We start from the raw sequence: 22,390 nt of genomic DNA, 5'->3' as shown, positions 1-22,390 counted from the left end.
CAAAATAAAGTAGAATAGTTGAGAATTAAGTCACAATGTTGAGAAAAATATAGTATAAAAATATGTTTGTAAGATTATAACTGAGTCTAAACCAGCACTGGTCTAAATAAACTACCATGATTTTACCAAAATAAAGAACATTTAACTCACACACCATAACCTGCATATGGATCTGAACACATCCTGTACAAAACTCCTCAGAATTTCCGACTGCAGCAGAAGGTATGATAATAATAATAAACTTTCTCTAAAAATGTTATTTTTGACTTTTTCTGAAACATTCAGAATTTACAAGCTTCTTTTCCTGAGCGGCCCAACCCCTCCACCATAGCATTAAGGTCAACCCTGTGTTAGAAAGGAGGTTTACACAAAACCAGACTGCTGCCGATTCGGGAACCATTGGATTCAGAAGAGTTGGATCTAGATAATTAAACCCAACTCAAACTCGATTCTGACAATAATCCAACCACCACCAATCAGATCTACTGAAGAGTAAGCATCTTACCTGTTGTAGGTAGCTCTTAGAACAACCTCAGTTTGGAGAGCCAGTGATTCGATCTGACTGGACTGATTAGCCAACGGTTACATTTTTATTTTCGAAAACTGTCTTAGCCTTATGAACTAGTGTTTTCCCTACAAATGTTTCCAACCGTGGAGGGATGGGGGTGTATGCACGTGAAACGTCTTGCTTCTCCTTCTCCTGTCAGAGCGCGGGGGTGGAGGTCGTAGCCGTGGCGCAGCGCCACACCTGAGTCTATGTAGGGGAAACACTGCCAGTTGCTTGCACTTACATTTTTCTTAGTGACAGCAACAATTACTAAATCTGGAGCATGTCTGGTTAGAAGTTCATATGTTTTCCAGAATAATTGTTTAATTTGTGTTTTCGAATAAAGTAAACAAACGGTTTGTCTGATTGGCCAGATTGAAACTGTTTCTCCAAACGGAGTTTAGACCTTTATCCTCGTCTTCACCATGTGGTGAATCGAAGTCCTCTTGAGCCTTTATTATAATTTTTCCTTTGTTTTGCAGTAGTTGTTGCCAATCTAAACTCACACATAAACACCTCTCACATGAAAATGTTCCCCTAGAATAAAGATAACACAGCAAATTACTGTGAGGAACATTCTAGTAGATATGATGCTAAAATCACTAAACAGTATAATTATTGTTGACATTTTTCCACCTGATGGGCTGAAACCAGCAGGAGTAAAGGTCCACTCTGGTGTTTACTAAACAGCTCACGCTGGACAGAAACTTACAAACAACTCATCTGTGATGGAGATCATCCCCAACAGGATGGGTAAATCAGAAAAATGGAGAGAGCCCTGATCTTTGTTTGTTTTATCATAAAAAAATAGCATTGTTTCCATCTTACGTTCTTTTCACTCAAGACTTATTACCAACACATAGAAACTAAACATCAAACTTCTCATCTCATGCACACAGCGCTAACCTGTGTTGGCTAACAAATCTGCTATGACCTGCAGACCAGTTGGTCTAGCCTGCTCTGATTGGTCAGCTCCAGTGGCCTGATAAAGCTCCGCCCACCATCCCATATCAGCTCAACTCAAACTTGGGATTTTTCTCAAAAATATTTCCTTTTATTTAGTGTTCATACATCTGTGTGCAAGAGGAATTTTTTAATCCATGTTTCCAGATAGTTGGTGGAAAGCAGGACAGTGAAGTCCGTGCTTAAATATGAGCCGTTTGCTGTTTTACTGCTGCTGGAAGGTCCTACAGAGGGTCTAAACTAAAACACTTCAAAAGCTTTTAAAAGACTTTTCTGCTTCAAAACATTGATGAGAAAATCCTCTTTGTTAACTTTAAACCACGAGAAGCTTTGGCTGAGCTGGAAACAAAGGCTAGTGCTTTCCTTCTGATCCAATCATCTTCTAATTGTTAAAATATGAAAGATGCATTAAAAAATCTCCGATGTGCAAATTTCCAACAGCCTTTTTTCTCTGTGATCAGCTCAGTTTGACAGTTTAAGACCGTGAGGAATGATGAGAACATGGGCAGATTTAATCAAGAATCATAAAAAGATGATGAAGCTAAAGCCACGAGGAGCAGCTGCTACCGGTTAGACATCCTGTTATCTCAGAGATCAGAGTCCCCTCACACTGGTGAGGATGTTCACTACCCTCCATGCACAGGGCTGGATACATTTCAGATGGGTGAAGCGGACACACACCGAGCTTCGTGCAGATTTGTTCGGAGACCAAATAAACAAGATCAGACTAAGATTATCTACCTTCTCCTGCGGCTGACAGCAATGGCATTTAATTAGTGCTGGTTTTGTTTCTCAACAGACATTAGCTCAAAAAAAAAAAAAGATAAAAGTTTGTGTTTCTGAGTCATAAAGAGATGTAATCAGAAACACAAACCAAACACAGATGAACCAATCTGAGGATGTTTATGAAATCCTGTTAATCCAACTTTTGTTGTTTCAACCAATCAAAGTTTTGAGGAAGTTTGACAGAAATAGTTATAAACCTGCAGTGGGTCCTTCATTATTGCTGCTTCTGAACAAACAGCTGTTTGAAGAGTAATTTGGCCATTTTGAAGAGTGTTTTGAGTAAAGCTTATAAAAATTCACCTTCTTAGCTGCTGTAGAAGCACCTTAAAAGAAAAAGTTCTGGTTCTGCAGGACTGATGAGCTAAAGGCTAGGTCAAGGACAGAAAACTAAATGATACTGCTTTTGTCAAAAAAGCTCCAGTCTTCTCACTTTCGTGGAGGTTCGCCCAACATAATAACAAACATGTTACCTAAACTCTCTAGTCACTTATGAGCATAAACGCCACCAGCAGCAGTTTAATAAGACTCTTCCAGAGCATCCAGGGGTCAAATCCAGGTGGAATATTTCTGCTGAATCACTGTTATGTGACACTGGTGGTATAGTAAATGTTAATAAAATAACATCACATGAACAACTATTAAACAGAACTTGTTTTATGACCAACATTCCTTTTGGGTCTTGGCTACTCTCAGACTAGCTGTTAGCTCATCGTTCATCTAGCACAAAACATCCAGGAAGCCAACTGCCATGGGAAAGATAGGAAATCATCAAGTGTCAGTCAGAAACACTGAAGATGGCCTAAATTCCTTTAAATGGTTGTTTAATGCAAAGTTTAGAGGACCTGAATGATGACTGGTTACACGAGAAGCTCTTGAGACTTTAGGTGATGATGATGGTGAATAAACACAACCTTTTCTGCACAAGGCTCACTGTGTCTGAGCGTATAAACCAGGAGCAACGCTCTGGGAGAGGAAACTATTTTCACATATAACCAGCTATGATAAAGTGTGTACAGTAGCACCTGCTGTGATTTCATTCAGTATTAAAATATAATAAATACATCCAAGATGAGACGTGTGTTCTGACAGTTTCTGAGGGAAACATTCACCAAGGAGCTCCAAGATGCCAGAGGCCAGCAGAGAGACAGGAAGGCAAAGCAGAAGAGAACGTTTGGTTGCCTGTCGTATTCCATGTTTAGTGTTTGGCTTCGTATGTTAACGCAGCTTTGGTGAGCACGCCTAACAGAAAATCCACCTGAAATCAGTTTCTGAAACACATCCAACCTCATAGATGGAGCGTCCTCTCAGAGCTCATAGCTGCTTCTGTTCAGCACGTCTCTGTCTCAGCACTCTGAGTCTGTTAGATTGAGTGTGTGATGTAGAAGATGAACTCCATGTCCATGGCAACCGATGGAACACTACCACTACCTCCGTGGATGACGGGAATCAGAGCACCATCCATCTCGTTCATGTAGCGCTGAGGGAGGAGCCTGCCTCCAGAACCAGCCTGGTACTCCACCTGGAAACGAGCACGCCGCGTCAGCACTGCTTCTCCAGACGAACACGACATGTTCTTTAGAACTGAGGATTGACAAATTTAACTGCAAGTCTCATCTGATGACCTGCAAATTCACCGCCTCTAGTCAGATATAAAATAATGGCCATGGCAGAAGTGCCTGGTAATGTAGATCAAAAAACTTAAAGGTTAAACAAATTCACTTATTTTAAAAATTAAGTAGATGAAAACTATTATGGAATCACTTTGTACTTCATTATTACCAAAACGAACGCCTGAATAAGGCTGAATGTGTTTATGAGTCTGTTTTAAACGTGTAAAACTGCTGAATTTTAATGATCTATTTTACAATTCCAGTCCAGCACGTGTCAGTAAATGTGAAATGCTAACAAACACAAAAAGCATGTTTGCCTGTGGAGCATCAACATAAATGATAACTAGACAGAGGAATGTAAGGTGGTGGTTGAAGCCAGAGAACTGAGACACCCCCCAGTGCCTGGGTGCAGTAAGAATAAACGTGTGGACATTTCCGAGAGGCACCTGGCTGCAGACCTCCACTGTCGGGACGGGAAATATTACGTCTTAGATTAGGACAGAATATTTCATAATGACCACGTTGTGCAACAGTAAAGGAAAACACAAAACAAAAATGACAAACAAAACTAAGGTTTACTAAATAAATGACAACTATATATGAACTATAGAGAAATAATTGATAGACTTTACGTAATATTAAAAAATGAATGCGTTTGTGAGGAGAGCGATTCAACCGAAACAGCATTCGGGATTTTATTTAGAAATATGACGACCGGAAGTATGTTAGCGTATGTTAGCCTTTTATGTTGAAACCTACCTCGGCCATTCGTTAATTCATTTTGAAAAATTACAACCGTAAGTATGTTAAATGACAACTATATGAACAATTGAGAAATAATTGATAGATTTTACGTAATATTTTATATTGAAACCAATCAATTACAAGCGTAAGTATGTTTGCCGTTTTATTTTGTAAAGTATCCCGTGCATTTCCCGTCCTGACCGTGGCGGTTGTTCTGACAGTGGAGCCTCCACCGGAAGCAGCCTGACAGTGGAGGTCTGCGGCCAGGTGCTCTTGACATTTCCACACTGTGGGGACATTTTGCTGGTCCATGCAATGCTAAGCACCCTAAAAGGATTAGGCTATGGGTAAGGCATAGTGGAGTCACTAAAATGAATGGAAGTCAATGGAGGAACCAAACATACATAGGGGCTTGACTATTGTTTGCAACATTACAGTTTCTCAGTCCCCTAGAGTAAGAATAGAGTAGGGAGGATGGATTGTATGATTTAGCCATAGGGTAACTAATTTATAGTGACATCATTTGAATGTAAACACTTCTGTTTACCATAAACACATGAACAAAACCAGCTGCCAACGACATTCAGGCAGCTCCTCACGAATGGTCCAGACCAGGGCAACAAGAAATACCACAGATGTTTTTATAGCAGCAGGCATGCCGACAAGCTTCATTAAAACATTGTTTAATTACCTGCTCAATAAAAATAAATCTAACCAGTGAGTTTATACTGTACAGTCATCTACATGTGAAACTTAAAAAAATTGAGTATGGTGCAAAAGTTTATTTATGTCAGTAATTCATCTTAAAAGGTGAAACTAATATATGAGACAGACTCATTCAAAGCCACCTGATTTTAATCAGCAGCTGATTAACAGGCTTCTGCAGTGCTTGGTGGGCAGATGAATCAAATATGTTGGAACAGGGAAACAACTAAAACATGCTGGATAGCAGCCCTTGAGGGTCGGAGTTGCCCACCCTTGCTTTAAATGGTCTCTCAGTCTAAGGTGAATAACTAAAATACATGACAAGTTTCTCAATGTCAAGGTGCCTGGCCCAGGTGAGGACACGGTCCTTCCTTGGTCAAAGAAAATGGTTAAATGAAACGGACTTACATCACGTGACCGTGGCTCCCATGGCGGTCACGTCACATGACACGTGAGGTAGTTATGTTTTACACATATAAGTTTCAATATAAATGTATCGAGCCTTTTACTTTTTGAATTCTGCATCTATTTGTTGAATTAAATATCTAAGTGAGTTACAACCTGCTAGCCACTGAAGCTGCAACTAACCAACCATAGCTAACTGCTTTGGATCTAAAAAAAATGTAGATATCAGCCCAATAACTACAGTTAGTTTACTTACATTTAAACAGGAAATTTGCCCCTGAAGTAGCTGGTGTCTCCTGATCCCCCATCCTTTTGAGAATACCGCTATGTATTCTGGGAAATTTTTGACCAACCGAAGTTAACAAGACAACTCCCGTGTAAGTTTATGTTTATTCATTTAGCAGACGCTTTTATCCAAAGCGACTTACAATTTATAACCTATAGGGCATGTTGTGATCTGTGGGGGAAACCGGAGTACCCGGAGGAAACCCACGCGTGCATGGGGAGAACACGCAACTCCACGCAGAAAGGCCGCAGCCGAGTTTCGAACCTGCAACCTTTGTGCTGCGAGGCAACAGAGCTAACAACTGCGCCACCATGCAGCCCAAGGATACAGTGTATCCTTGGTCAGTTGGCTAAATGGCAGACAAATGGGGGACAGACGCCTCCACAGCACATGAACATTGGAACGCGGCTTGATGGTACCTGATGACGTATCTCCAAGGCAACCGGGGCGGGACCGAGACATCAAAGTGAGGTTCGTTGATATTGAGAAACACCCATGGACTTTTGTCCCATATTCTAGTTTTTTTAAGTTCCACCTGTATAAACAGCTACATGCTAGAGTTACCCACAACTTCCCCAAAGCTTCTGATATGACTCCCTTGACTGCTGGACAGACCTACAGGCTCCTGAGAGATAATGAACAGGTCATGTGTACTACCTTACTTCTGACAGAACAACTGCAGTCTGATACAGAACTACAGCTGCTATCTAGTATGAAAGCAGATAAGATTTTTCTGTTCCGTGTTCTGGTCACTGCATCTTCTCTTAGAAATTTAATGTGTCCAGTTACACTTGTACTGCTGGAGGAACGCCTGTTAAATCTGGCTGACTGAGACTACAGAATGTTTCTCTGGGTTTTACTTTTACCATGTCAGCCTGAGTGGAGATGCGAAGTGAGAGGGTGTTGATTCCCCCGGAAGTAAAAACAGTGAGGTGAGGTGCCAGAGCACTGCAGGTTGCCAGGGCGATCTCCTTCTGAAACACGCTGCAAGATGACAGCACCGACAGCAGGCTGCGGTCATCAGACTTCAGCTGGTAGAACACCTGCAGAGAGCTCGGGTCACACATCTGGACTGTAACGGGACGTGAGACAGGGCAGAGAATCATCTGCTGACTTTTAATAAAACATTCACCTCAGTGCACTTGATGGTTCGATTGTCAGCCTCAAACTCAACATCCTGCTGCATCTTCACACTGTGGACGCCATCCAGAGGTCTCCCATCAACTCCACTGGTTCTTCTACGGAAACACAAAGAGTGAGCAAATAGGGGTCATTTCAATACGTATGGCGATAATCCTAAAAATGCACCAAAACAATGGAGTGGGGCAGCTGTGAGCAGTGTTGGGAGTAACGGCATTACTAATGGCAGTATTTTTTAGGTAACGGAGTAATCTAATCAATTACTTTTCCCATTGTTGCAAAGCCATTTCCGTTACTGAGCATGTAAAGTGGCATGTTACTATAATGTGGTTGAATAAAGCCCAGTAGCGCTGTCAGGCCGCCACACTTGTGATTGTCGGTCACGCACGAAACAGCTCTTGGAGCCCATTGGAGCTGGCTTCTTCTTGGAGGAGCTGGAGTGAGTGATAGACTCCTCCATCTTACCCCAAGCAGGTGTTACAAATGGCAAAAACGATCGGTTTATAGATCGGAGATGTGTGTGCACAGCGCCACACACACACACACATCTCTGTTTGCTATGAAAGCAGGGAGGGGGGTGGCGCGCAAAATGCCTGAAAATATATTACATTAATGTGATGGGATCAGTAAATGGAGGGCAAATCTGTAAAAGACAAGGACAGCAACATAAACAACGCTTCAGAAAGGTAAAGAGATGAGTAACTAACTCAATTGCTTTATGGAAAAAACAATTTGTAACTATAACTAATTACTTTTTAAATGTAAGACGCTCAACGCTGGTTTTCATGCAGAGAAGTTCAAAGGACATCCAATGTGTATGTGTGTGCAGTTACCCAGAGTTGATGGGCGATGTCCAGTCGATCCAGCGGATGGTGACGTTTTCCTGGATCTCCTCACCGTCATTCTTGCCACATGGTATGTGGAAGTCCATCTGCTCTCTCAGAGCTGAGCGCAATGACTCCATGGTTTCAGGGGGGATCTGAACCATCAACCCATCTAAAAAACAATAAAAATAAATAAAACAAACTATTGAGTTGTTCCTTCACTCATAGGACAGACCAATTACCGTATGTTCCGGACTATAAGTCGCACTATTTTTCATAGTCTGGCTGGTCCTGCGACTTAAATACCAAATTATGTATACCACGCTGCTGCGGGCCAGCTCTGGTCCAGGTTTCAGCTCCTCTGCCCCGCTGGGAGGGTTTCAAACACTGCCATCACCTGCTGCAGCCTGTGGCGGGGTGTTGCGGACGCTCTCTCCGCCAGCTGGGAGGGTTTGAAACACCACCATCCTCTGCTGAATACCGTGGCACGCTGCTGCACGCTGACCGTTGATTCTGTTATTGTTACCGGTACTTGTCTTGCAATGTGAAATGCTTGGTCTCAGATTTTGTAAGAAAAATAATAAAATTTCCCCCCAAAATGTGACTTATAGTCCAGTGCAACTTATATATGTTTTTTTCTTCTTCATTATACATTTCATGGCCGGTGCGACATATACTCCAGAAAATCCAGTAAAACAAGAACCAAATGTAAGGATCATTACCTTCAACAATGCTGGACTTGGCAATGAAGCCAGAGGAGGCTTTTAGTGCTCCATTAAACACAACAAAACTGGCTCCAGTCACTGCAGGAACAAACACACCATTAAATCACAGAATAGACAATTTATCAGATATGGTGATGGCTCACTGTTCCATATTCTGAAGCAGCTACCTGTTCGAGTCTTTCCTGGCATGCTGTTGGCCTGCGTCTGATAGGTTCCCTCCTCGTTCTGGAAACACACCAGGTGGGAGTCAGCCTCCAGGTTGAAACTTGCCCCGATGCTGATGACGTGCTCGTTGGACGAGTTCACCACTTTCTGCATCTAGAAAAGACAGAAAAACACCGGTTTGTAATACAACTGCATTTAAACACGCAAATGTTGTTTCATTCTATCACTTTAAAACCTCTCACTACAGTTTCACAACAATCAGCTCCATTGCTACTTAAAATCCACAGCTGGTTAACATCAGCTGTTTCAATAAAGAATGTTTTATTTAAGCTATGGGTAAAAGCACATATAATTATAACATGAAGGTTTAAAAAAATAAACAACATATAACAAAGTTCTGTGGTTCTGCACAAAATCGGGTGCATTTGCAAGATCTTAGAGCAGTTTTACTCCTCTGTTGAAGACCAAAATACTTTTCATTTATGTGCAAAATCAGCTGTGTTTTGTAGTCAATGTGCAAGAACTACAAAAGGCAAGGAGAGATGACAATCAAAATGAGCGGGAGAGAAAGTGATCGACAACGCTTGTTTAAGTCCAGAGTTCAATAAAGTTTCATCATCATCATCATCTTTATTTTATACATGAATGTTACCGTTCTTATTTAAAACTCCTGGAAAACCCACTTCTTCCACTTGGCGTTCCCTGAACGTGTTTGAGGTCGGCCCTCTTTTCCTGTTTTTGTTAGTCACTTTATCCCTTGTTTTATCCATTTGTTTCTACTTTAATGTATTATCCTCTTTGCACAGTTTTAATTATTTTATTATCTATTTACTCATTGTGATTTACATTTCTTATGTACTGTGTACAGCGCCTTGGGCTCCCTGACAGGGAGGAGCTTTATAAATAAAGCTTTGAATTGAATTGAATCTCACTGCAGCATTCTGAACGAACTGTAGGCGAGCTACCCTGACTTTCACCAAATAAGACAGTTACAGTATTCTATGGTTGGTGTTATTGTAGGGTGACCATACGTCTCCTTTTCCCCGGACATGTTGTCTTTTCACTCTCTGTCCGGGGCGTCCGGGGGGGGGGGGTTCCTATATTGATCAAAATGTCTGGGTTTTCATCCAGGAGCAGGAATCGAATTATGGGGGCTAGATATCTTTTAGGCACAGATCCAGTTTCTGCCTATATTACAATATTTATGGACTCTCAGCGTAGCGGGATTCTGCTGAGCGGAGAGGACGCAGAGCACTGATCATTGGTGTGCCCGCTGCGTCCGGCGCACGATACATTCTCAAGGTGACGCAACAAAACATTTATTATTAACATATGATCGTTCATATCTGTTTATATCCTCTGGTACTCTGTCTTTTAATCGTTCCTGACGAGCTCGCTCATCGTGTGCTGCGGTGATTTCACCTCACTGACGCAGCATCGGATCTGCGTAGTTCAAACGTAACTGATGATGTAAATAGTAAGAATCCAGGGAGCAGTTTTTCTAGAGAATTTAGAGGAGATGCAGAAAGATGAGAGACAGACAGGACATGAAAATAGTCACATAAAAACAAGAACACAAAGCTTGAAAGTAAAATGTAGCTAGATTTATCTCCACTACACATTTTTACCTGTATAAAACAACAAGTTATACACATGTAATATTTATATATCTGATAAAATTAGATCACCTTCAAAACTCAGTCACACACCCAGGGCCGTTTCAAGGCATTTTGGGGGCCAAGGCAAAACGGAACGCATGCTCGTTCTGCAGCCAGCTTAAACGCTTGACGCTGGAACACAGGGTCAAGTTTGTTCTCAAGGTCCTGGGGGAGGTTGCTGCCTCCAAACAGGATCCTATGCTCTCCGAGTCGAGAGACCCGGCGGCTGCCTGTTCACAGTCCCCACTTCCAGCTTGGCGGACCAAATGGACTTCATGGAAGAGCTACCCGAGACTCAGAATTCCCTGGTCCCTCCACACGAGTCCAACAGAAGATGAGGACGACAACGTTTTGGACATCCACACAGATGACCGAAGTATATCTGGAGATGATGCTTTCTCCACGGCTCAGTGTGCGACTTTTACCGCCGCTGCCTCTCCAGTGACCCAGGACAATCTGTCGTTTATTCCCCTTTTCCGCCGTGCTGCCAAAAAATTGGATGTGGAATGGCCCGCACCTCTTCCAGCCTAGAAAACCTCCAGGCTCGCAGGGTTCTTTCTCCCGTCTGAGCCGGGTGCAGTCAAGAACCGGCTGCCCATGTGACAGTCTGAACACCAGACTATGGTGGTACTCAACACTCATAGCGACATTTTGTGTAAAACAACTTCCGCTGTGAACAAATTGCGTTCTTTCGTGAATGTTGATTATGCTCATACACAGATGCTGACCACTTGCTTGTCCGACTACGGTCGGGATGTGAGCACCTCGATTGACACCCTCCTCATGGGGAGGATCCCTTCGTACCTCGTGTCCCTGGCCATGGTCCAGTCTGCGATTGCTCGAGTGACATTGAAGGTCCCGATGGCCCTTCAGACTCACTTGGCTTTCTCGTTGGGCAGTGCTATCCCGTTAAGTGTCAATCCAGATGCTAGAGAACTAGCTTTCATCATCAACTTACCTATCCTGTCCCCAGAGGACATCTATAGACTAAAAGATGTGGTAAATGTAGGTAATTGGGTTGACAACACTCACGTCAAGTTACATATGCCTCCTGTCGTCGCATTCCATGAGGACACGCCTTATATCCGGTTGGTTCCGGATCTTTGAGTGTGTTTACTCAAACATGGCCTACACTTCTTGTGTCCAGGCACAACTTTTCTGCGTGGCGGTGCCACTGGTGTGTGTGGCATAGATGAGTTGTCGGGAGATTCTAAATTTCCTATGACTGTGACTCCACGTTTGCATGTGGTTCAAACTACGGTGGTAGTTGTAGCTGAACGTTGGTTGGTTAATACCCCTGCTCGTGAAGCGGATGTTTTCTATGAGCGTCATGGTGTGTCTACACGTGTTGTGTTTCCGTCCCAAACCCTATGGGTGGCAGTTCCATTTAGTGCTGTGGTCCAGGTAGCTGAGGTCTCTCTATATTACTTGGATCCTGGTAAGCATAAGTCTGTTGTGGAGTTTTCTTTTTATGATAACATCTCCTTTGCTCTTTCTCCAGCTACGGTGGATCGTGTTACATTCAGTGGTCCAACCATGGTTCGGGTTGGTGTGGTAAACAGGGTGCTGCGTGAGTTGTCGGCAGATCCTGGTCTCAGGTTTCAACCAGTGTCTTACTCCTGGTCCTCCGCCGATTCTGTCGTGTTATTCACTGCATGCCTAAACCTTTGTTTGTCTTTGGGGTTGTCATGGCTCCTGTTCCGTCACTTCTCCGCACGGTTGACCTCTCTAGGGGACTCGGTCTGTAGAGTCGGTGGCCGCCTATCTCGAGCTCTCGTGCCGGTTGTTCGTGACGCCCCAGCTGCCCAGGTGCCTCCACCTGCGCCAGCCGGTCCTGTACCTCCACCTGCACCTCCGGTTAGGCATTCAACTTCAAAAGGTGGGTAATCTCAATTGTCCAGGTTCGCCTGTCCCATGGTTCTCTGTTTGAAGTTACACAAGTTTGTTTGTTTGTGTAGCGTCATGAAGGAACTGTTTTCCACCTAAAGGTCATCTCTCCTCATGAAGAACTAATTGCCTTGAGATATAATGCTCAAGGCCTTTGATGTCTCTGCATCTAAACTATTTTAACTAGCTATTTGCCTCTCCCTACAGCTCAAGAAGAAAGAAGACCAAGAACTCTATTAAATAATAATCAAATAGCTTTGTTAGTCCAAATAATGTAAAGCTCAATGTTAAATCAGTCTGTGAAATGAGAATATTAATTACTTGATATTATAATCCTATGATAGTATTTTAATAAGTAACATAACTTTAAACTACACACTAGACTGATCACACGTAATGTTAAAATCACATGACACATTCCTTTGTCTCTCCAATCAGAGCTTTCCTTTCTGAAGCGTGGCGTAGTCTGTGCGGTGTTTATTTTTGTTGTCAAATTCTGATTTGACCATGAATCAAAACATCTGAATTATAAAACTAACTCCCAAGTCACCCTTAACTCAGTTGCGAGCCGGCCACTTGTAATTTTTTAACCACAAAGAACCTTGACAAGCTGGATTATAAAACCTGTTGCAAGCTACACCTGACGCAACGCTCCTTCAGAGTAAAAGCTGAACTCACTGACCCTTCAGAGTCCCGCTGACGCTGTCAAACAACTGTCGCTTACCTGGAGGCAATCCCAAGACTAGTCTGTCATACCGTACGCTGTTTCACCAGCTCCGGTACCAAAGGGGGGTCCGAGGACCTGGCATTCTGGATTTACAACGGAGGTCTCCGCAAGGGTATGTAGAACGGCAAGATAGCGTCTGAATGTCTGAACCCTTAATAACCTGGTGGAGGAGCTGGTGAAAGCGGCTGACTTATTTGTGGACCCGGACAAGCAGAAGATGAGTACTGATCAGATTTTCAGCTCGACTTTGATCACTTCTCCTCTGAAGTACCGTTAGAGTCTGACCACACAGAAAACTGAAGTCTTCAGTAGGGGTAGGAGCCTCAAAGTTGATCAAGAGCCATTACAAAAAGCTTTCAGCTAATCGGCCCATGAAGACCTGAACCCTCTCTCACCTCATTGAAGCTACTTTTGGGGATTTCAATATAGCTGTGACCCATCTCCATGTGGATCCTCAGGCCTTCCACCACTGGAAGACTGTACTGGTAATTTCTCAGATCCTGAAACAAAAGAACGTACATATTTGTAAACCTGAAACAGTTTTTATGTGTCCTGTTTCTGCTGGAACTAGTGATGAAGACTTTGGACTGCTTAGACGAGTGTCAATTCAAACAGCCCAAAACCCTCCTGTTGGAGGCTAAGGTGAACACATATCTATCCTGTAATCAAATGTTTGCAGATTTCTGCTGATCAGATTATTTAGGTAGTCTCAATGACCGTCTTTTAAAAAAAATCACAACAATTAAATGATAAAAACTTTGAATGTTTACATTATTTTGCTCATTTTTGTACCTTTGAGCTCAACAGTCTTCTCTGTCATTTTGGAAACAATGCAAAGAAGATAATCAACTTTAGATTAATAAAATGCGACTTCAGTGGGATAAAGAACATGATGGTGATGTTTCAGTTTGAAATAAGGTTTGTAAAGATGTGAGAAATGACTCCAAACTTTCATACTGTGGTACTTACAGCCAGTAAGTTCATGATGGTGTGTCCTGCCTCTCGATACACAGAGTCCCGAAAACGAACACTATACAAAGCAGTGGGATACACTGGAAAACAAAAACAAATGTGCAACAACACAACTGCTGAATATACACTTACACACAACAGGTATACTGTAAGTACTGGCACAAAAGTAAACTACACACTGTCATATGCGGCTCCAAGCCGCAGAAGCAGTCTGAGCGGGAAGACTTTGGCCCAGGGAACCTCCAGTTTCTGAACAAGAACACCAAACAGGAAGGACTGTGTGGGGAGTGCCAGGCCATCCAGAGGCTGACAGGAGGGAGAGAAGAACAGCATCCCAGCATGATCTTTACTGCCCAGGAAACTGCTTGTGAACATCATGTTATCCAGCTCCTCCACAAACTTCCCTGGAACAGACAGCAGGAGTTGTTTGTGTTTTTCTTCAGTAGCTGTTTACAGACAGAAGGGTACCTGAGTGTACTGGGTACCTTTTAGGGCATCTTGATAAATGCTGAGATAGAGTAAGAAGAAGTCCCTGGGAAGAGTTTTTTCTCCTGGTAAACACTCCAACAGAAACACCAGCTCTTTTTGTCCCAGTGCCTGTAGCCCGTTGGAGCCGAAGCACCAGCACTGCCTGTTGGAGTCTGTCAGGAAAATAAAAACACAGAAATGCTTCAGAGGGACTTCATCGTAAGGAAGATGTGTAAATGTCCTGTTCAAGAAGAAACCATACTCATGGAAAAACAATGAAGGTCTGTTCTACTCACATGTAACCAGTTTGACATTGACTAGCAGGTTGGCATTCAGAACAAAAGTCAGAGGCCGAGGTCCTCCCTCTTCCAGTAAGTGCAGAATCTGGCAGGGTGCTGGACTCTCCTCAACCAAGACGTCTAAACATCAGACAAAGACAAGTTTATCTTAGAGCTTCGATCACACTTATCAGTTTCCTAAAAGCACAATCATATAGAGACTTGTTCTGAAAAGGTGTTTTTCAAATTATAACTTTTTTTTGTATTTTCAAAGACTGAAAAATGCTCTATGTGCAGTCCATCTACTGAAGCAATCCTCCTCCTCCCACCTTCTCCCTCATCCTCTCCAGTGCTGATGAGCAGTGGTGGTAGCACATCTTCATTATCTGGCAGCAGGCTGGGAACCCTCCTCACTGAAGAACTGATTCCAGAAAGCAGCCCATAATCCCAGGGTCCTGACACTGGAAGCCGGACTACGTCTGCAGATCCAGAACCATCTGGGGTGGAAGAAACACTAACTCCAGGGTCCAACCCTGATGAGGCAGGCTGAAATCACACAGTCAGTTTCTCTGATGCAGATCTCCATTTATTTCACCAAACATACTTTGATTTCTAAAAATGTAAAAATGTATAAGTTTCACCTAACTGTTGAATCAGCATGGTGGTGGATAAATACATATAACTCTAAGCAGACAAGATGTTTTTCCTACTATTGTCGGGTCTGAAGTGAACTCCTGGGAGCTCCTGCGACTTGTCACTGATAGTTTGGTCGTGTCGGCCACCTCTCCGTTTGGTAAGATGCCATCAGCAAACCACACACGCTTTTGTTCACGTGGACAAGCTGAAGACAACAATGAACTGATTCAAGCTAAATGAGACCAAACTCTAACTACAGGTTAGCACCCGAGTCTTGGAGTGAGCGTACCATCGTTGTTTGGGTGTTTAAGAACAGACACAGGGACCATGACGGTTGGCGGTGGGGAGTTCAGAGTGCCAGCAGCTCGAGCCTGCTGAAGAGGAGGAATGGTGCTGCAATACTCAGACGGGACGTTGGGGTTTGGGCTGGGACCTGTAGGACTCATCATCCGCTCCACAGCCTGGGCTGAAAGAGTTTACTGATTCATTACTCTCACCTAAAAATAATGTAAAAGTTAGTGGTGACCTGTAAATTCTACAATAGTTAGACAGTTTGTTTACTAAACTGACCATTTGTCAGTTTAGTGAAAAGTTCTCCTCAGCCAAAACAAATACCTCTGTAATAGATTTCCAACCTTCTGTTCCTTTGAAAACTTGTGAATTAATGTTATTAATCATTAAATTTGTTTGTAAACAATGGTGCTCTTTGTGACTACAAATCAGGTCAAGGTCAGATCGGGACATTTCTTAGTTCCACACAGGCTTGAGTCCAAGCTTCGACCTAAGAGACTGATCCAGTTCACAGCAGCAACATGAAAACCACAACTAAACAACTAACTAACTAAAGAGGGTTTATAAAACCTGACTTGAAAAAAGTATACTATAGAGATAAGCTGAGTGCAAGCCTGAAATAATGTGGAGAAGTCTTTATGATGAGTTTGAGTCAAGTTAAACTGATGCAAGAAACGTTTCTGGACATTTACCAGATTGTAGAAATTGCTTACATTGGTATCACATGCCCCATACGACCTGACCAAATATATAAATATCATCACAATGGTGAACTTGACAGTCTAGAGCAGCGATACTCAATTGGCGGCCCACGGGCCCTCTCTTTGTGGCTCCCAAACCCCGTGCGCACTCCCCACCCCCACCCCCGACGGCCAACCGGGAGGTGTAGGATAGATAGAGCTGAGGAAAATAATCAAATAATCAATGCATCCAGATGCGGGCATAAACAATTCTGCATCATAGAAGAGAACCATAATCAATTATAGTGGAATGTAGTTGTGTTAATTTAACGGCGGCACCAGCGCAGCATCCAGATCTGCCAGAGCGGGTGTTCTCACATTTACCGGGTAGGAAGCTTTGGTCTGCCTTTATGTGGTGCTGCAGGGCTGAGCGCTGGAGTTATAACCTGAGACCGAACCTGAACCGAATCAGCCCGATCGGTTCTGTTGGATTTGGGCCGTGAATTATGTTAATTGAGCGGGTTGTCACGCTGCACACTCCGCTCGCTCGATCAGCGACTGAGAGAGAGAGAGATAGAGAGAGAGAAAAAGAGGGGGGATTGTCTGCTCACACAAGAGAGGATTGGAGGACGCTCCTCCAAACACGCATTATTATTTTCATAATTTCATTATTATTTCTCCTGGAAGCGCTCAGTCAGACCGAGTGTTGTGATGTCAGGAGATCCGTCTAGGGGAGGGAGCGGGGTCAGTGACGGGGGGCGGCTGCAGCGTAATCATGATCTGTCTCTTATTTAGGGACACGGAGAAGTTAAAAGGAGAGAGAAATGGAAGATAGAAGTTTTTGTTCCACTTTATTCTTTTGTTTCATGATGATAAACTGATGTTAAATTCAGCTTAAAGAGAAACTGGGAGGAAGCTTTGGTTCATTTTAAGTTACAGGAGATCTTGTTTCCTATCTGCTCCTCCAGATACAGCATGGACATGAGGGTTACATGGTGAGGGTCACACAGCCAAGCTGGAGGTGTTGTCCTTCTTTATATTGCAAGCGTGTGTGTTATGTTCATTACAACCAACGATCCAAACAGTAGCAGCAGAATTAAGTGTGTAAAGTGCTTAAACCTTTCAAGTATCAGCATTTTTTAAAACATGCATACAAAAACTGGCGAAAGTTAACACTTTAAATCATGAATTGTCTCACTATATATACACTATTTGCAGAATGATGTTTTGCTGCTTAAACTCTGTTTAAGGTGCATTTTTGTCATGAGATGTAATGCCATATGTTTTGTTCTGTACTTTTGAACAACTCTGTTGGTCAATAAAGGGAGAAAACGAATTTCTCCACAGTAGGACAAAGGTACATCTACCGGTAATCTTAATAAAAACAGATTGGCGCACGGCAGTGACGTCATTAAAAGCGCCGGTGAATTAGCCGCAGCTAGTCTGTTCACGCCTAGAAATCCCAGACCCGGTCCAAACGAACAGGGGAATCACGTTAATGATTCCTAACAAAACCTTTCGACATTGAGATGTTTTGGTGCAGATAATGTCTTATTCGAGGCTGCACCATGGGTGCCCGTCCGCACCCGTTATATGGATATACACTGATGGCGATTCGTCGATGGATATAAATACCCCGGGGAATCCAAGTAGCACCAAAGTTGTCAGCGTGAGTAAACAAACGTTGGTTACGTATTGTAACCCCAGATTCTATGAGTCTAGTCGCAGCCCTTAAGCTAGCTGCTATTGGAAGGATGATCTCCGCATCAGCCAATCATGAAGAGCTTAAATGTACGCCCACCAATAGTGGGCCCCCTCGTGGTATGTAACCGCAGTGACCCCACTGCTCACCTCCAATGGCTCTTATTCCCATCATAACCAGTGGGGCCAGTGGCTTAAGGGCTGCGACTAGACTCATAGAATCTGGGGTTACAATACGTAACCAACGTTCTATTTCGTCTAGTCTTAGCCCTTAAGCTAGCTGCTATTGGAATAAAGCGCAGCTGGATGGGTTTACGCCCCACTGGTTAACACAACCAATGGACACACCCAATCAAATCTCCTCTAGTGGGGGACGTTCAGCCTCAGACCAGGCTTAAAGACTGAGGCAGGCACGATAAGAGAGGGGCCCCCACTAAAAAACATCATCCACAAGAGGATGAAATCCATCTCAGCAAGGCCAATGAGGTGCCATAAGCATTCATTTAGCCTGCTGGGGTCCAAGCACTGAACGAGTGATGGATCCTGAAGACACATCTCGTAAATAATAACGAGTAAAGGAACAGGGTGAAGCCCATGAAGCAGCCTGACAAATGTCTTCCATTGACACACCACTGAGGAGCGCCATAGAAGAGGAAATCCCTCTGGCTGAGTGAGCCCTGAGTGCCTCAGGGGGATCCTGCCCTGAGGATGTGTAAGCGAGGGAAATGGCGTCACACAGCCAGCGTGAAAGGCGCTGGGCCGACAGCGCCTGACCAAGGGAAGACTCCCTATAGTGCACAAACAGGTTTTGTGAGCGACGAATCCCTGAAGTGCGTGACACATATCGTGCAAGCGCGTGCACCGGGCAGAGAAGGTGAGAAGCCGCCTCCTCCTCAGAATTATGGGGAGGAGGAAAAAGTCCAGCCAATGAAATTGACCTGGATTTGAAGGAAGCATTAATGCTTTTGGGCACAAAGGCTGGGTTGGGGCATAAAACAGCAGACCCGCCATCCTCCCGGATCCTGAGACATGCGGGAGCCACTGAGAGGGCGGTTAGGTCTCTCACTCTCTTAACTGATGCTAGCGCCAGCAGCAATGCAGTTTTAAGCGACAGGAACTTGAGTGAGACCTGGTCCAAGGGTTCAAATGGAGCTTCAGATAAGCCACGCAGAACCACCGTTAGATCCCATTGGGGAAAAAGCGGGCGGGACACAGGTCTGTTCCTCCTGACACCTTTTAGAAAACGTTTTGTGAGGGGATGATTGAAAACAGATCTATCTCCAAAACCCTGATGACATGATGAGATAGCTGCAGCATATGTCTTAACAGTGCTGAATGCGAGGCCCCTGTCCATCAGTATCTGCAGAAACGATAGGACATCCGCCAGCTGGCAGGAGAGCGCTTGAACATTCCGTTCTGTGCACCAGTTCTGGAAAGCTGCCCATTTAGCAGCGTAAGACGCAATGGTAGAGGGCGCCCACGCACTCTGAATCGTGGCGACGACATCATGCGGCAGCTCAGAAGCCTCTAAGCGTGACCGCTCAGCGGCCAGACCCACAGCCGTTGGCCTATTTCCGGAGGATGTTTGATTATCCCATCCGCCTGGAGAAGGGCGTCCGCCCTCCACGGGAGCCTGCACGGGGAGCCGGACACTAGCGCTTGCAGGTCCGGAAACCATGACGCGGACACGCGTCTGGGAGCCACCAGAATCACCTAGAGCTGTTTCGACCGAATTCGGTCCAGGAGACGGGGAATCAGAGGGACTGGTGGAAACGCATAAAGGAGCGTTCGAGGCCAGGGCTGGTGTGAGAAGGCGTCCGCCCCGAGCGGGGGTCCGTCCCGGGGACTCAGGGAAAACCACAGGCGACACTGAGCGTTTTCGCGAGCCGCGAACAGATCCACAGACGGTTCCCCGAATCTGATCCAGATCTGTGATATCAGTGCAGGATGTAGACGCCAGTCGGAGTCGCGGGGTCCCCCTCTCAACAGGATGTCTGCCGCTACATTCAGTACCCCCGGAATGTAGATGGCTCTGATGGACAGCAGGTGGACATGTGTCCAACACAGTAAATCTGTGGCAACACGCAACAGTGGGAGGGATCGAACTCCCCCTTGGCGATTTATGTAGGCTGCCGCTACCCGGTTGTCTGTGTGAACTTCGACAAGACGGCCCTCTAGAAGGGCAGCGAAGTGTCCGATCACATTCCTCACTGTCATAAGCTCCAACACATTTATGTGCTCGTGCGTGTGGGAGGGCCAGCGATCTGCCACCGTATGGGACAAGCACGTGCCCCCCCACCCGACAGTGACGCATCCGTAAACACAGATACGTGTGACGCAGGACGTCCGATGGGAACCCCGCGTGAGAGGATGCAGGGGTTCCCCCAGTGAGCGAGGTCCCCGCCCACTGAAGGGGGAATCCTCAACATACGTCTCTTCTGACGTATCGGGTGTACCCGGAGGCGGACGAACCAGCGTTGCAAGCGCCTCGTGCGCAGCAAACCTAGCGGCACCACTGAATGGGCTGCGGACATCATGCCCAGGAGTTTCATGACTAACCGGGCTCTCACGATCTTGCGGGGTTGAACACGGGAGATCACCGTGGAGAGATCTGCCGCTCTTGCAGGCGACAAACGTGCTCTCATTAGGGAGGCGTCCAACTCCACCCCGAGATACACAATCGACTGGGATGGAAGGATGGAACTCTTTTCCCAGTTTATAGAAAACCCTAGGGTTGACAGATGCCCTGTCAACCTCCTGGTTTGCTGTGACGCCTCGTCCTTGGACCGAGCGCACAGGAGAAGATCGTCCAGATAAAATAAGACCCTCATTCCCTCCGTGCGCAGTGGCTGTAGCGCGGTCTCCAGACATTTGGAGAAGGTGCGCGGGGCTAGCGAGTAGCCGAAAGGGAGGCGATTGAACTGAAATTGAACTCCCTTGAACGAAAAACGCAGAAACTTCCGGTGGTTTGGAACTACTGGTATGTGGAAGTATGCGTCTTTCAGGTCGATTGACGTGAACCAATCCCCGGGGCGCACATATTCCAGGACTTGTCTCATCGTTAACATGCGGAAATGCATTACTGCTATGGAGCAGTTGAACAGGGACAGGTCAAGAATCTGCCTCATTCCTCCCGACTTCTTCGGTACTACGAAGTAGCGGGAGTAGAAACCCGAGAGTTCTTGTCCGCGAGGGACTTGGGAAATAGCGTCATTGGACAGAAGTTCCTGCAGCTCCAGCTCTAGGGCCTGAGACTGTACTTGCGATGTGAACGTCGTCTCCACGATCCCGTTGAAGGGAGGTGGAGTGGCCTGAAAATGAAGTGTGTGACCGCAATGAATGGTGTCCGAAATCCATTTGCTCATGATGCAAAGGCGGCGCCACTCGTGCGCGCGTTCCGACAGTGGACGCGTGTGCGCGGTCACGTGAACAACGTCTGAGGGTTGTGCATGTGCCCTTACCGCCGTCGCCCGTACCAGAGAACTGGGGGCGACCCATGGAGGGCTGCGCTCGAAAGGGCGAGTGCGAAACAGCTGGAACAGGCTGGTCCACACCGTGGAGCGTGGAGTCTGAGAGTGAAGGACGAGTGGGAGCCGGGCCTGTGCACTGGGGCGACAGAGTGCTAGCGGATGGAGCCGCGCACTGTGCCGCCACGCGTGGTCGAGACAGCGACATGACATCCCGCCCCACCCAACGGCGTGGGGAGAGCGGGAAGAGTTGGGCCTGGCCAGATGCTGGGGCCAGAGCGCAAATGGAGCGCACCCTTACGGCTGGCCGTGTATTATGACTACCTGCAGGAACATGTGTGCGTGCAGCAGTGCTTGGTGTGGGGAACATGTGTGAAAACTCGGCAGAGGATTCTGCGGAGGACTATAGGATTGTGCTCTTTAAGTGACGTTTTTTGGGTTTTATTTCAAAACCAACAACATCAGAACAATCAGTAACACACACATTCCCCCCAAAGAGTCACTTCTGTGGCTGCTTTCGGCGAGGCTCCTGCACCTGGGACTGCCAAGACGGCGTCTGCTGGCCCTGCCGGAACCGTTGTCCGCCATTTCGCTGGTCCCGCTGATGTGGAGCCGAAGCGGGAGGCCGGCTCCGTGGAGCGGGCGGTGCAGCTGGACGTCTGAAGCTTCCGCGCCGTTCGTCCCATCCTCTGGCTGAACGGCCGGAGTGCGAGGCTGACCGAGGG

The 22,390-nt window shown here is 45.4% G+C and overlaps 1 protein-coding gene across 2 annotated transcripts in view; it reads right to left on the bottom strand.

Moving 5' to 3' along the window:
- Positions 1-3,100: 3,100 nt before the first annotated feature.
- zfyve16 (zinc finger, FYVE domain containing 16) overlaps positions 3,101-22,390 on the bottom strand; it is a 45,872-nt gene continuing 26,582 nt past the window's right edge. For both annotated transcript variants that reach the window (XM_015975252.3, XM_015975259.3), the window contains 14 exons: positions 15,816-15,992; positions 15,601-15,731; positions 15,220-15,436; positions 14,909-15,031; positions 14,630-14,785; positions 14,324-14,548; positions 14,142-14,224; positions 13,568-13,672; positions 8,903-9,053; positions 8,733-8,813; positions 8,020-8,182; positions 7,179-7,284; positions 6,913-7,089; positions 3,101-3,815 (listed from right to left, as the gene is read on the bottom strand). In XM_015975252.3, coding sequence (XP_015830738.3) covers positions 3,657-3,815; positions 6,913-7,089; positions 7,179-7,284; positions 8,020-8,182; positions 8,733-8,813; positions 8,903-9,053; positions 13,568-13,672; positions 14,142-14,224; positions 14,324-14,548; positions 14,630-14,785; positions 14,909-15,031; positions 15,220-15,436; positions 15,601-15,731; positions 15,816-15,992 — 2,054 coding nt within the window. In that variant the 3' untranslated portion in view covers positions 3,101-3,656. The remainder of the gene's footprint in view (positions 3,816-6,912; positions 7,090-7,178; positions 7,285-8,019; positions 8,183-8,732; positions 8,814-8,902; positions 9,054-13,567; positions 13,673-14,141; positions 14,225-14,323; positions 14,549-14,629; positions 14,786-14,908; positions 15,032-15,219; positions 15,437-15,600; positions 15,732-15,815; positions 15,993-22,390) is intronic.

Source organism: Nothobranchius furzeri, chromosome 6 (assembly GCF_043380555.1).
Source record: "Nothobranchius furzeri strain GRZ-AD chromosome 6, NfurGRZ-RIMD1, whole genome shotgun sequence".
Taxonomy (NCBI): Eukaryota; Metazoa; Chordata; class Actinopteri; order Cyprinodontiformes; family Nothobranchiidae; genus Nothobranchius; species Nothobranchius furzeri.
This window is presented reverse-complemented; position numbering and strand designations above follow the sequence as displayed.